At 47.9% G+C, this 15,933-nt stretch overlaps 1 protein-coding gene across 1 annotated transcript in view; it reads right to left on the bottom strand.

The window, feature by feature from the left end:
* The window catches only part of LOC112953147 (collagen alpha-1(VII) chain-like), a 93,220-nt gene extending 88,386 nt beyond the window's left edge, over positions 1–4,834 (bottom strand). Inside the window, exons 1-2 of the mRNA XM_026046149.1 lie at positions 4,801–4,834; positions 243–423 (exon numbers count right to left, since the gene is read on the bottom strand). Coding sequence (XP_025901934.1) covers positions 243–423; positions 4,801–4,834 — 215 coding nt within the window. The remainder of the gene's footprint in view (positions 1–242; positions 424–4,800) is intronic.
* Between the last annotated feature and the right edge of the window lie 11,099 nt (positions 4,835–15,933).

Here is a 15,933-nt window from a genome sequence, read left to right as displayed (position 1 = left end):
AATGACCAGCAATCACTTTGATACCTCAATGGTCATAGCAGGCTCAAAGGCAGACAAGAAGCCCTTTTCACAGTGGTTAAGGGAGTTCAGGATATGAGCCACAGAGGCTTCTTCCCTTAAAACAATATCTAAAATTGGACTATGAGGAACTTCTTGGCTATGTTAAATACCAGACTCCTTGGCCTGAAATGACTAAGACCTTAGAAACCCACATGCTGGTGGAGAAAGATGGACTGACCTACCTTGGTTTCTCCTCGTAGAGTACAACCCCCAGTCGAACGCCTCCTTTGCCCATCACCACGTTCTCAAAAGAGTGGGTCACGTTGGAGATGAAGTCCTTGACCAACTGAGAATTCTCTGCCCCAGAGCTCTGGGTCTGCCCCACAAGGAACAGAATGTCTGCCACCTCCACCGTCCTGCACACTGAAGAAGAAGATGGGCAGGAAGGCTAAGTCCACACCATGCAACCAACGAGTTGTGAGATAAACCCATATGAACCCCAGAGATAGTTTAGCTAAGGAAGAGACACTTTGCCTAGGCCCAATGAAGTGGGTAATTATGGACCTTCCAGAAGAAGAGACAGACACCCAGGGGTGTTCATTTGGCCAGAGGCAGACATTGACACCTGAGCTGGCCATCCCAATTTCTCCTTGGGGACAACAGAATGAAACACACCCCTCCAGAGTGATTCACCTCCAACCATTTATTATTGAGACCTCCCAGGCATAAGCAGAGACCAGACAACTCATTCAAATGTCGACATTAGAGATGTCTGTTACTAAGTGAATCCTTTCCTATTCATGGGTCTGAGTCACTCATCCAATATCAGATTAAAAATTACTATTGCAGAACTGAAATTGAGGAGTTGGATAAGCAACTGGTTATTTTGGTACTGGTTATATTTGTAAGCAACCACCCTCACATGGTGACTATCGTCTGCCTTTCACTGGGCCCCGTCACCAGTCACCAAAACCAGTAAAGTGATAAATACACCAAGGAGAAAGGAGATTTGAGCTCCGAGAGTCAACAAGAAAGTGGAGCCTGTCAATGTAAAGCACTGCCCATTTACCTGAGATAAACTTCATTTATCAAGTTGTTGGAGGCCCCTAATGAGAAGCCAGAAAAAGGCATTAGCAGAGAGAAATCCCCATTGTGCAAGTGATTTATAGGGTTGTTTTGAAGTGCAGTCCCAACCCCAGGAACAACTAGACTCTATCCTAGTAAAGGCTGACAGGAACTGCAATCTTCCACATAGTAATGAAGGTGATTAACCCCACTTCCTCCTCATTTGCAAGTTGTTTTCTGGGCATAGGCACCATATGGCACCCTGGGCTTCTCGTCATTGGAGCTCCAGAGCTCCAGCAACTGCTAGGAGAGATTTGCAACTGGACAGAGAGGTGTAAGATGTTCACCCCAGTCCTCTGCACCAAGTGCCTTGTGTTCAGTTACTTTTGCGATGTCATTGGGCCATTTCAGTCTTCCATGGGGAGAGCTCAAGACACTTTGGTCCCTCAGCTCTGCGATGTTCACCTCTTCCCAGAGGACCAAAGAGATTTCCCATGCAAGAATGACTGGTTTGAGTGTTTTTCCCGTACAAGCCAGAGCCAATCTGATGACAGCTGGTGGGGAAGGGACAAGTGCACAAGGAAACTGGCTTAATGATCATCAAGGCACATTTCCCTTTACAAAGTGTTCAGTCTCTTTTAATTGAATTTCACTTTCTTTAAGAATTCAATAATTGTGTTTCATGGGCAAAAATCCAATGTCTTTTAGGGACACTCAAATAGAAGGCTGTAAATAGGAAGCTCAAAACTTTGCTTTTTTTTTGCTATTTCTCTTTGTTGCAGATAAGATGCTGAATTATTATTGCAGAATTTATGCACAGTAGACCATACCAACTACACAAGCAGGGCTTTGGGCAGACCAGCTCCAAAAATCTGGGCTTGATCCCACATTTTGTTCTTGCTGGGCCAATTGCAAAGGCCAGGAGGTGCATTGGGTTGTTATCTCAGAAGATGATCATGGGTCCTGGGCTGGCATTCCAGCTTGCTTGGATGGGGCTCTTAAAACCACCTTGGAGGAAGAGTCCTTCCATAATGGACTGCACACCATTCCCGAGGAGAATCCAGGTCCACAGCCAAATAGGGACTGTTATCACCACTCACTAACTTCCTTCTGGAGCAGAACAAAGAGCTTTGTTAGAGCAAGGAAAACAGGTTTACACCTTGGACGGCTCTACATTTTTTTTTTTTTTTTTAATTCTGCGTCACTATCACCTTGGACTTCACCTGGCTCCTGTCTTGACTTTCAGCTGCAGGTTCAGGGACCCAAATCTGCGAGGGCTGGAGCAATTGCTCCTATTTGCCTTTCTGAGGCTCAAGAGATGTGGTGGGGTGGGGGCTTCCCCCCAGTTTTCAGCTGCTTTTGGGGGCACAGGTAGATTTCATTTTGCTTCATCCAACTGTACATACAGGTATGGTACATTCAGTAATTCCATTACATATTCATAATACAAAATATATTGTGGCTGTTCTTCTAGAGATCAATCCCAAGGAGGACCTGGAGGTGCAAAGTTCCTTCTACTTGCTTCCTTCTATCCATCTGCTGCAATGGACAACCCATTTTAGCTCAGTCTGTCCAATTTACCTGACTATTACCCTGTTCCTACAAGCAGGTAGAGCTGATTCCCAAGACTTTGGGGAAGATGCAGTCTGAATTTCATCAGATCATGCTTTGTTGCTGTCTCTTCCATCTCAATCTACTTTGGCCACCTAATGGGACAGAGAATTGTTTACCAGCTGCAGATTGATGGTTCATGGGTCTTTGTTATCCGAGGTTTTTGGTCTCTTCATGTTTCTCCATGCCTCTGACCTTGATTTTTTCATGGTTTAACAGTTCTTTTTGCTGCAGAAAAGTAATGACTGGCTCTTTTTAGTTTAAGAAGTTCCCAGCTGGGAATACAAAGCACTTTTCCTTGACAAAAAAATGGGGGCCGATTATTTCAATTATCCTTCCTAGAGCTATCAGTTGATATTTCCCTTCCTTTCTCAATTCTCTGTAACTGCTTCTCAGCTGACATGTCAAGGGCGTCTTGGAGGCAGCTCAGCTTCTAACAACTACTCACCATAAGCTCTGGTCCCTGCTTCTGCCTCTGACTATTTTGAAACTCCCATTTTCCCCTGTCTTGGATCTTGATTTCCTTCAGAAGGACTTCAGGAAAGGCCAGGCCAGTCGTTGGCTCTGACTGAAATTTCCCCAAAACTGAAGGAAATTGTATGGCAGCCTCACAGGTATCTTCAACCTGTGTTACCATGAGAAAATCCTAATAAAGGTTCAACAAGATAGGGAACTATCTACTCATCTACCCATAGAGAGATCTACATCTCTCCCCAAATCACCCATCTCACAAGGCAGTGATGAGATCTCTTTCTGGGAGACCTGTGGTTTTGTCCCTGATCTGGAAGTCATCTCAATATGTCATTGATATTCATAGGATTTGGGTCTTTGCTGCTTTTGGGGAGCATCTCCACACCCCAAATCCCCTGAGAGCTTCTTCCATCCATGCCTGGTCTCTGGAAGTCTTGCCCACTCAGCACAAATTCCTCATTTGCATCCTAGATAATGAAGGGAAAGCCAATGGTGAGCTTGAAGGGGTCCATGAGATTAATAGTGGCAGGATGGTGCCCCCTCTTCTAGAAAAGGAGACCCAGACCCAACTCATTGAGATGTTGAGTCAGTGCTCAGCACCTCTCCAGAGGGGACGCAGCTTGGCAACGAAACCTGAGCACGTTCTGCTGCTTGGATCAGGTACTGAAGCTGTCATCAGAAACATGTGATATTACGCATATTTGGACTGGTACCTTCTGGAGAAAATACCAACACAGACAGCTATATTAATCACAGGGGGATATGATTTTATTGGAAATTTTCCATGCACCTCCAAAATTACCACGTTTCATCAATCACAGGTTTGCCAGAGACATCTGTAAACGTTGATTTATTGCACTGTTCCCAGCTCCGAATTAAATAGCATTATAGTCAAATATATTGGCTTAATTGATGGACAGGAATTTAATCAAGTTAATTTTGTAGCTGGTCCAAAGCTTCTATTAACTCCTTGTTGTATTCAGTGAATTTACTCTAGGCAGTGTCAAGGCCTGGGGGTGGGTTCCTGCAGACCAAATCGAAGAGGAAGGACCCTTGGCTCACACCCAGCCTCATGATAATCCTGTAAGCTCTGATGTATCTCCCTTGGCTGGACACAAGAAGTAGATTTGGAGGTACTGGACCCTTTCCACAGCACCGACCCAATTTGCTTCCTTCTCATACTCCAAGAACTGCACCTCTAGAAAGTCATAGACCAGATCGTGTCCTAACTTCACTGGACTGCTTCTCTAGGGTCCTTTTGGCTCCTGCCTTTGCCAAGCTCACAAACATGAGCCGTGGCAGAGACATCTTAGAGATCAGATGAAGATCAATAGATGGCAGCTTTTCCTTGTCTCCTCACATCTTCCTCTGAAGCAGCCGAGGTGGAGTAGAGTCCTGATGCCCTTAAATGCTGGTGTATCAGGTCAGATCTGTCTCCCTTTTGGGGTCAGTTGTAGATGCCCTGTTATCCAGCTGCTCCCAGCCAAAAGGGACCTTAGCACAAAGGTCAGAGGTATAAACACTTCAGCCTCACCCTGATTGTATCTATGTGACATTAGCAAAAAACACTGCTCAGAAGGGGCATTTCCTTCCTTGCTGTCTCTCAGCATCATCCCCAGCTGCTGCTTTTGCAGGACACAACCAGGCTCATACCTTCATGAACAGCTGCAGGTCTGTACTGTGCCATGGCCACTGCCAAGGCAAGGAGGTGGGCATGCAGCATTTTCCTCTTCTTTGAGAAGAAACTCCTCCTCGGGTCCTGGAGTCAGCACGCAGCCTGGAGAGCTGTTCATCTGCCAGAGAAAAGGCACTTTAATGCATGTCCTCCTCACGGGATCTTCCTACCCATCCATGGTGGCAAGGTGGCCACGCTCTTTTCCAACTACCAAAGCTCATCTTGGCTTAGCGCTAGAGTCTGTGAACCCTTTAAATCCTCTGCTTCTTTGAAGAGGTTGGCAGGGGGAATAGCACAACTTTGTGTCCCTGGTATCTTATCCCAATAATCCTGCTCTTCAGGCAGCAATGGCCAGGGTACGTAAAGCCCAAAGGTGAATGTTACCTTTGGAAAGGAAAAGGAGAGTGGCTACAACCTCAATTATTCAAGAAAGAGACATCTCTGGGCCTCCTGTCTTTGAGTCTCACTAGAAGGTCATTGCAGACAGCAGCCACCCACACTCTGCACTCAGTCCTGCCTTAACCTGCTTTACAGCAAACCTTTGGGTTCCTAAATCTATGATGAATGGCCAGGCACTGGCCGTCCTTGGAAATCCAAGCTAGCAGCATGCAGAGGGACCCGAAAGCTCTGGTTTCTACCCATGGACAATTTAGGAAACTAACCACCTCTGGCAGTTTGTCAGGGCTACCTCTGCAAAGGAGTCTCCCTCTGCAAAGTAATAACTTCCTTCTACAAAGCAATAACTGCAGCAGAATTGGCCTAGCCAGAAGGGGATTTATTCCCTTTCAATGGGCAATAAAAGTTCTTCTGCTCTAAGTTTCACTTGCTTGTTTCAGGCTAAGCAGATTTCTGAGAGACATGGATTACTTCCAGGATGGAAATTACAAAGGTTGGAGAAGACGAGGTCATTATCTAGCTGAGCCTTTTGCCAGTGCTGGGTTTCTCCTTCCTTAATAACACACAACTTCAAAATCACATTAGATTATAGACTGGGTTTCTTTGGGAAAATAAGGTTGAGCTTCCAGGCACTAATTTACCAAAACGAATCCCCATATGAGTCAAAAAGGGAGCTCAATCCACCTGGAGTGACCCAGCATGTGCCTATGTAGCACTGTGCACAGCCAGGGCCACTGTGGCTGATGTCACAGAATCCCAGAGTGGTTGAGGCTGGAAGGGACCTCTAGAAATCATCCAGTCCAACCCCCTGCTCCAGCAGGGACACCCAGAGCACGGGGCACCCGGGCGCATCCCGGCGCGCTGGCAGATCCGCAGAGCAGGAGCCTCCGCAGCCTCCCTGGGCAGCCTGGGCCAGGGCTCGGGCACCCTCCCACCAAACAAGCTCTTCCTCACGGCCACGTGGAGCTGCCTGCGCTGCAGCTTGGCCCCAGGGCCCCTTGGCCTGCCACTGGCCACCACCCACAAGAGCTTGGCCCTTCCTCCCTCCATCCTCCCCTCGGCTGCTTGCACACACTGACCAGGTCCCCTCTCGGCCTCCTCTTCTCCAGCTCAACAGGCCCCGCTCGCTCGGCCTCTCCTCACACCACAGCTGCTCCAGGCCCTTCCTCAGCCCTGTCGCTCTGCGCTGGCCCCTCTCCAGAAGCTCCACGTCCCTCTTGTCCTGGGGAGCCCAGAGCTGCCCCCAGTGCTCCAGGTTTGGCCTCCCCAGAGCTGAGCAGAGGGGCAGGATCCCCTCCCTGCCCTGCTGCCAACGGCCTCCTGATGCAGCCAGGAGCCCATTGGCCTCCTTGGCCACGAGGGCTCTGCTGCCTCATGGTTAACTTGGTGTCAACCAGGACTCCCATGTCCCTCTCCTTTGAGCTGTTCTCCAGCACGTCAACCCCTAATCTGTGCTGGTGCCTGGGTTGTTCCTCCCCAGCTCCAGGATCCTGTCCTTGTCGTTGTCACCCTGCACATCACAGAGCTACACCCAACTCTGGGCTTTTCCGGGCCATTTTCCTATCAGGCAGCTCTGCTGCTTAATGTCTTTTCTATTTCTTGATTCCTCTCTTGCCTCCCCTAATTGCTTGGTGTACCTGGATGTAATTGTGATCTCTGCTGCGCAGCAGTTAACCTGTGCCGTGTCCTTCCTTTTTGCATCCTGTCAAAGACCTCCGCATGATGCTGCCCTTATTTGTTGTGAAGATGGCTTCAAAGTCAACGACAAAAACAACCATACCAAACCAAAAAAACAAAACAAAACCCTAAGACAACAAAAAATAAACACAGCCAAATGCAGGGTTTTTAAACATTCAGAAAGAACTTAACCAAAGCGGCAAATAAACTTATAGGAAACCAAGCCAGAGAAGTGTAGAGATGAGATGAAGCAAAAAAACAGGTTTTAACCTCATCTTTCTACAGATGTTGTGTTAAAACTTTTGGCAGGGTCACCCCTCATGTCTCAGCATCTTCTTTGCAGTGCAGAGCTTCCAGCATCCCCTTTTCCTTTCCATTTACTATACAGCTCTGTAGAGCACGGTCTGTTCTGGGGCAGGAGCATTAGCAGCAAGGAGCAGGAGGTGCTAAATTCTTCATCTATATTTTTGGTTAGCCTTATTAAAAAGGTACAGCTTTCCAGACTGCTCCTGCAGAAATCCTTACTTCAATTTCAGTATTCTCCAAAATAAACCTTTTTCCTTCCTTTTCCTCCTCTATGTCACAGTTCTGCACTTCCAAGGTGATGATTTATCCCCCATCACCTTGGGTGCCATCATCAATCCAGCCTGTCTAATTAAGGAAAGCACCCACATCTGGAGGGTAGGCAGTAAATTAACGAGTTCCAATTGCCTTTTTTTTTTTTTTTTTTTTTCCCTAATTGCAAAGCAATGAGCACCTTCATTGGCTGCCCACGTTTTAGAAGCCCTTTGCAAACACAGCCTCTTTCTTGGCTCACTGCTCCTCTCCATGCACCATACAGACCCTGGGCTGCTGTGTCACCTCCCCAGCCTGAACAGGGCAGGAATCACAACCTCCAACACCCTGCACACACCTCTCCTCTCCAGATAGACCCTGACCTCCTCTTCCCCATTCCTGACTTAAATCAAGAGTGTTTTCCCTGCTACTTAAAACCTTGGGACACGCTGAGCCCAGAATATGTGAAAAAAAAATTGAAAAGTTGAAGTAGTAACAAAAATCTCCTCCTTTCTTTGAAATTTCAAGGAAATTTTGATTTATCCTCAAAGGAGACAAAGGAGGTCTAAGATGCCTCCTTGAGATAACAAAATAGGTGTCAACATCATCCTACAGAGTATCCACTTTCCTGTGTGACCAGGCAGGATGCTAATCCATGGAGCAGGGTTATGCAGATGTCCTGATAGAAATCCTCACAGCAAATGAGATAGAGACAGTAAGTGAGAAAGGACAGAAAGAAAATGAAATCTGAATCTTGGCCCTTTGCCCAGGTTCACACAGGTGCATAAAATAAAGAAAAGAGAAGCAACAAAGAATAAGTCTGAGTTTCTGCTGTGGCTTCAGGCAGCTGAGCCAAGCACATTTTCCACAGATAAACATTTGACACTGTGATTCTTCATTTCTTTTTCAGACCTGATACTGTTTTATGCTCCAAAACTGAATAAATACATTAAAATAAGTCACACAAACATGCTTCTACCCAGCAATAGGAAAGCAGTTAAATCAGGAGTAAATCCTAGATGACTGTGTGGAGGCAAAGAAAAGCCTGGCGAACCCGTGGCCCTTTGGTCAGAAAATATTAATGTCTGTAAATACGATGATTCCATGGGTGCAAAAGGCTCCAGCTAGACCATGAGCTCCTTGAAGCTACATTGCAAAGGTGAGGAGAAGGATTCAACAAAGAGGAGAATCACAATCCAGATTCATATATGTGTGTGTGCAAACACACTGGGCTATTACGTGTCAAATTTTTGAACACATTGAATTTTTTGAATTAAAAAAAAATATAAATCAAATTTCAGTTAAGGCAGTCTCTGCCTTTTAGCAGTGAGATGCAAATGTTCACCTATGGTGCAAACCCACTCAGCTGCTGCTGATGCATCGCAGATGTAGGCTTTGGCATATGACAGCAGTGTATCCAGTTTGCAGCTGATCTCAAATCAAGAACATCATCCTAAGAGTTCAAAAAGAAAATAAATCATTTTTCTCTCTTGTTTCTTCCTCTCTTGGTTCCTACCAAGATCCATTTGGATCAATTAGGTATAGAATACCCAACCCCGGTTGGGGAAGGGCACTGTGGGCCATTTATGAGAGTGTGAAGAACTGCTGTGCTATATCCAAGGGCTGGGGAATACCAGCCCTGATCCCAACAAACTGCTCTCAGTTCCCATCCTGCCAGCTTGGGCACCTCGGCGAGCATGGATCACACAACACATCCGAGATGGACACTTCGCACTGGGGCTGTGGGGTGTCATAAGTAACATGGGTCCCACTGCAGACCCATGTTATATGTCGGACAATGAGGTTGGAGGGACGTTGCCATTCTCTCTACCACTGTAATCCAACCCAGGGCAGTTTTGCTCTCTTCCAGTCCTTGGATGCCATCACAATGCTGCCTATATACGTCCAATATCAGCCAACTTTAATCCAGCGGGTCTCAAAGCTGATCCCTGCACTCCCTGGCTGCCATCAGCCCCTATCAAAGCGTTCCGAAACCGTTACAGAGAGCTTAAGAGACACCTGGTAGGGGCAGGGAAATGAACTCCATAAACGTCAGGGCTTTGCCTGGAATCCTAGCAATTTCCTTGATCTTTTACTGCCCCAGTAAATAATTTATTGGGGCGACTTCTTCAGGTTTTACAGTACCTTGAACAAATCGCCTCCCAACACCATAAAGTTGATGGACCAGGTTCTCCCTTTCCCTTGCCAGGATCAGATAACAGAGCTGTAGGAAGCCTAGGAAGATGTAATGGGGTAAGAGCAATAAAGTAGGACTTACGTGCTGACAATAGTGCTAGAGGCTGGGCTGCTCCCCTCCTATTAGTTTCCTTGTGCATGTATTTATAACAAACTTTTATTTCGTTTTCCAGTGTCTTTTAGGATAAATAACCCCTGTCAGCAAGTTCAGGGATGGGGCACAGTGGATCTGTAGGTTCATCTGAGCAGCACCTGCCTTGGTTTGCCCAAAGGTCCACCTGGACCTTGTGGCCTCACTCCTGCCCCAGGATGTCATGTACCAAATGCTGCTGCTAAATCCATCCACCCATTAACTACTCCTGTTGCACACTAAAAATATATTATGGTTCTAAATCCGGGTATGCCCTGAGCAGCCTTCTCCAAGGATCCATGGAAACCCACTTCCCTACAACCAGCTCCATGCAAGGGCATTTTCTCTAACACATAACCAAGACCTTCCATCTCCAGCAAAATCTCATCTCCTGCATCAGAAAGCTCTGATGGACCTGAGATTATTTCCCCATAAGGTGCTGATTTTTCTTCTTTTCCTTTTCCTTTTTCTTTTTTTCTTTTCCTTTTCCTTTTCGTTATTTCCTGTTTATAGGCATTTTTGGTTGCAGCCCAATTTAGATAATTTCTGCCAAATCTGACAGAGGAAAACAGGCCCAGAAATACTATTCATTTACAGGTGTCTTGAAAATAACCCTCTGGAAAGCAGGAAGATATCCCATTTGCATCTCCCTCTGAAACATTGCAGGCTGTGAGCAACCTTACATATGAGCAGCAAAGAATCCACAAGAGGCAACTCCTTACAAAGAGCCCAGCTGCAGGCAAAACTTCAGCTATGGGTCACACCTTAGTAAACATGATAGCACCCAACCCAACACATCAGGTCCTCCGATCATGGAGGAGTTCAGGAAGCTCCTGTTTGGGGAAAGCCCTTAGGTCCAGGTAGCTGCTGTTTGGGGAAAGCTCTTAGGTCCTTCTTATTTCTCAGGTGTCTTGTTTCACAGCCACTTGTGTTTTTGAACGTAGCACTACCCCTCTCAGGACACAAGCAAATGAACTGTCAGACACCTCAAGAAAGAAGCATTTGTCATTGCTATGACCCGTAGGGTGGCATGGGGCCAACTCCATGCCATGCTTTGCTTCTCCTGGAGAAGTGAATTGGAGAAGGATGCTCTCTTCATTCCTTCTTCCATCCAACGCTGCTTCTCCTTCCTGCCAGCAGATCTTTGGAGCAAATCCAAGCTGCTGTGCATGTGTGTATGGGGGGCAGCATAGGGGACAAGTGTCTCTGGGTCCCAGGAGGGGTGAATGAGGTGGGATGTCATTCTAGGGTAAAGAAGGAAAAATGACACCTTCATGCCACCAGGATAAGGGTCAAAATCCTACAGAAAAGGGCCTCGAGCCCAAAGAGATTGTGCTGAGATATATGGTGGAAACGTTCAGACTGGCCTGAATAGGGAAATAATAGGAACTTCTGGATGTGGAAGCAGAAAAAGGTATGGGGAAAGGTCCACATATTGATGGCACTTGAGTTAGCAGGTGACCAAATCCCAGCTTACTCATGTACAGCTCTGCAGGACACCCAGTCAGGGGAAATGAGGGACAGCCTGCATCCAAAGACAAAAGACAGACACAAAGCATTGAATTTTGGTGGCAAGATTTAAACAAAAAGCAGGACTTGATCCTTGCTCCAAGAGCAAGGTGGCAAAGGATGGGGAATAAATCCAAGACACATCCCAAACTAGCATGTTATTATCCCAACCTAAGCTTGGGAGACAGGATGAAGATGCAATAGCTGCTGTCACAGGGTTGGTCCATTTTCCAAGCAAATGTGTTCATAACCAGTTGGAGGGGAAATCTGGAGCCAAACCCTTTGGCTTTGTAATGTCTACATGGAAATATCTGGTCAGGGGCTGTCTCTCTCCCATGTTTAGACATCATTTGCTGCAGGAACATTGAAGACATTTTCAAATCTCAAGGAAAACACAAGATTTGGATAAGAAGAAAGACCTGGTTAAGCACTGGCTGTTCCTTGCTCGATAGAAATAAACTTATGGGGTCCAAAAATTGATTTAATAGAGTCTTTTGGTAACTGATTTCCTTCTGAATCTCTAAAATACAAGTTGTTCTTTTGTATATAAAAAAAGAATCTGTTGACTTGGTATCCATAAACACACTCCTGAAATGCAGGGGATCATGGAGCAGCTTGAGGAACAGATCTGCAGACAGCGGATGCTCCCTCTGCAAGCAGAGGTATAAATCGGCCTGAAAACCAGAGCTCAAATCAAGTCCAAAGCAAGAAAGAGCATTAGGCTCAGGCTTAAAGTCAGGAGGCCCCTCACTAGTCCAAGACAAGTATTGGCTGGTATTGCCAATAACACCATAGGCACCCACCTAGCAGAAGGTGCAGCCACTGATGATGTGGGTGAATCAGGAGGATTTTTGAGGCAAAGAAACCATTTTTGAGGAGTGTTTTTTCCCACATACTGCAGTGTGGAGTGTGTTTGAAGAGCAGTGTCAGCAGCCATGAGGAACTGCTGCTCCTTGCAGGACAGGTGAATGATTCCCCTCCTCTCCCGGAGCGAAAGCCTTTGAGAAAGTGTTTTGTTGGTGATTTTTATTTTTTCCTTAATAAATACCATTGATTTCCTGGGCCAAAGGGGTTGTTACTGTCTGATAATGTTTAACAAAGAGCATGTGGTGGAAGGAAAGGAAATCTTGTGAGATTGCTCAGGAGGAGAAGATGAGATCAGAGTTGGAGAAAGACTATTTTCCACTTTGGCACCCAGCTGAACATGTAGGGTCCATTCAAAGACAGTTCAAAGACAGCTCTGCAAGGGCTGCCCACAACCCACTGCCACCAACTCAAGGTTTGGACTCAAGAGTTCCTATTTCAACAAGGAGCTGGGGTCAGGTGTAAAAGGTACCACCAGGGTCACACATCTACAACACAGAAGGCAGCAAGGCACAGGTTAGAATTTGGGTAGAGCCTATGGAAATGGGCAGGTAACGGAGAATTTGGGGGAAGAGAGACCTCCTTGGGTTCCCGGCCAGAGGCCACTGGCAAAAGGGCAGCAAGGCTGATGACAAGGAGCTGGAGGCACCTGGCAGGTGATACCTCTTCCCCTGTAATGTGACAACTTGCAGAGTTACATCCAGCTGATTTTCTATCTCCTGCAGAAATTATTCAAGCGGCATCTAGGAGCACTGGATGAATCACTGAATCCCAGAGTGGTTGAGGTTGGAAGGGACCCCCAGGGCTCCCCCAGGGCAGCCCCTGCTCCAGCAGGGACACCCAGAGCACGGGGCACCCGGGCGCATCCCGGCGCGCTGGCAGATCTGCAGAGCAGGAGCCTCCGCAGCCTCCCTGGGCAGCCTGGGCCAGGGCTCGGGCACCCTCCCACCAAACAAGCTCTTCCTCACGGGCACGTGGAGCTGCCTGCGCTGCAGCTTGGCCCCAGGGCCCCTTGGCCTGCCACTGGCCACCACCCACAAGAGCTTGGCCCTTCCTCCCTCCATCCTCCCCTCGGCTGCTTGCACACACTGACCAGGTSCCCTCTCGGCCTCCTCTTCTCCAGCTCAACAGGCCCCGCTCGCTCGGCCTCTCCTCACACCACAGCTGCTTCCTCAGCCCTGTCGCTCTGCGCTGGCCCCTCTCCAGAAGCTCCACATCCCTCTTGTCCTGGGGACAAGCTCCACTTCCCTCTTGTCCAATGCTCCAGGTTTGGCCTCCCCAGAGCTGAGCAGAGGGGCAGGATCCCCTCCCTGCCCTGCTGCCAACGTCCTCCTGATGCAGCCAGGAGCCCATTGGCCTCCTTGGCCACGAGGGCCCTGCTGCCTCATGGGCAACTTGGTGCCAATCAGGACTCCCAGGTCCCTCTCCGTGGAGCTGCTTTCCAGCAGGTCAGCCCCTAATCTGTGCTGGTGCCTGGGGTTATTCCTTCCCAGGTCCAGGAGCCTGCACTTGTCCTTATTGAACCTCATGAGTTTCCTCTCTGCTGAACTCTCCAACGTGCCTAGGATGGAGTGTTTCAGCTTAGATACACCAAAGAGAAAAGCTGAAAAATACATGGAGTGAAAGCTAGACCCTTCTTTCCTTTCCTCCACACTCCAGTGAATCCCCAAACATCAGGTTTTCACATTAATGTTAGCAAAAATACCTTCTTAGCTAACCCTACAAGCCTTTCCAAGTTGAACACTGTGGTTGGACAGCGGCTGTGAACGTTGTCTCCAGCCAGCAGAGCTATCTGCAATTACACACATTTTTTTTCCTTCCTCTCCAAGAGGGTTAATGATTTTGCATGTGCAACTCTTGCAAACAGCAAAGAAGAGTTTGCTGCCTGCCGTAATCTCCAGTGCAATAAACACAGGAGACAAATGAAGGTTTGGGGTAGATACCTGAAAAGCGTTTTGCTTGGAAACACTCCAGAGGTCCACATGAAACAAATGTCTCTACCTTGACCCCGCTTGGCCTCCCCACTGGGATGCTGATCTTCAGGCCCTAACATAGCCTTTGGCAGCAGGACCTAGATAGACACCAGCTAAGAAGGACCATATTCTATTTAAAAAAGTCAGGAAGCTACCAGACCAGTACATATCAGTCAAACACATCACACCATCTCCAGAAACAGGTAACACCTCCAAACCAAACGTAACTTCTTCCTACCCCCTCTATCCCATTTACTCCTCATCTCTGAAGCAAGCTCCCTCCTTCCTTGCCACAACGCTGCTTCTCAGGGTTCACAGCTTTTAGGAGAGTTGCAGCTTCTTTATCTTATTGCTGCCTGGGGCCTTCTCGAGGTTCATTAAACGTGTTCCCATAGCGGAGCGGAAAGGTCTGCCGTGCAGAATTAGGTATTGGTGGAGTCAAAGGCAGTATCTCCAGGTGGGCAGGCTGATATTCCAGACATGGAGAGCAATAGATTTGGGGGCCGGGAAGGGGAGAAAGGGGGAGGAAGTCAATTGATCGACAGATTGAGCCCTTGGCTGACCGCCAGATCTGCATTCTCAGGTTGCTCCCGCTCGGGCTGGCTGTTCTCCAGGCTATTCCTATTGCAAAGTGCCCCTTGGCATGACCGTGAGGACCGGGAGTGGGTACAAAGAGGACAAAGATGCCAGTCTGGAGCTCTGCATCCCCTGGGATCAGAGGCCGCTGGGTTTTGTTGCAGGATGAATTCTACAGGGCAGTCCCTGCTTTTGTTGGGTCCTTCCACTGCGTCTCTTTGCTCAAGGAGGTCTGGGGTTGTGAGGGTCAGAAAGAAGGAGGACTCACCCCATCCTGCAGGCAGGCCTTGGCTCATGCTCATGACCATGACCATGGCCATGACCATGCAGCCCCACTTCAGAGCCCACAGAGGCAGCTTGACCTGACCAATCCATCCCTCCATGCCCACCCATCACAGTAGCCCCATGGAGGTCCCCTGGGATGGGACATCTAGTGCTGTGTCCCTCTCCATGAGTCACTGTGGCTTTGAAACCAGGGTTTTGACAGGGAGACATCTCTGCAGACATCAGACAGCACTGGCCTATTTCACCTTCTTTACTTTTTGCTATTTTTTACCTCTGTACAAACACACTGTCTGCTACAATCTTATTTTACACCCTCCATAAATGCACGTTAATAGTTAAGGAACTGGCTCCCCATATCCATCCAGTCTGATAAGGCTTTTAGGGACTAACTGAGCAAACAGAATCCAATCAGTTCACGACCTGCTGGCGACCAAGGTGGATGGTGATAGGCAAGTTGTGCAAACAGGAGGGTCAGGCCAAGGCAGCAGTGAAACCTTCATGGAAAACAAAACGTCCTCAGCACAAGGCCACAATTTGGCCCCTGCCACCAGGGTGTTGCAGTGACTCGGGGACACTCGCACCATCAGGATCTTCTTGGAGGGAAGGGAGGCTCCCGTGGATGTGACTAAACCCATTTCAGACATCTTGCTCTTCCTCCCACTTGCCCCAAGGTTGCTAATGGGTCTGCCCTCCATCAAGGCATGAGGGAAGGAGTAATTGAGGATGCTCTGATGGACCTCCCAGCCCCTGTGCTGGAGCCGCCCTTGGTGACCAACCGTGAGGACTGGACCCCAGGCCTCTCACCGTTTACATGAGTGTCTTTATGGCCTTCCTTCCACTCACTGATGAAAGCCAAGATAAACACAGTGTCCACCTTCCAGCCTCACCTGCACCACCTCCTTGGCACTGCGTAACTCATCCCAGCAGTGATAGTCATTAATCCTTTCTCT

This window comes from Nothoprocta perdicaria, unplaced genomic scaffold, assembly GCF_003342845.1.
Source record: "Nothoprocta perdicaria isolate Ctin4 unplaced genomic scaffold, notPer1 scaffold_420, whole genome shotgun sequence".
Lineage (NCBI taxonomy): Eukaryota > Metazoa > Chordata > Aves > Tinamiformes > Tinamidae > Nothoprocta > Nothoprocta perdicaria.
This window is presented reverse-complemented; position numbering and strand designations above follow the sequence as displayed.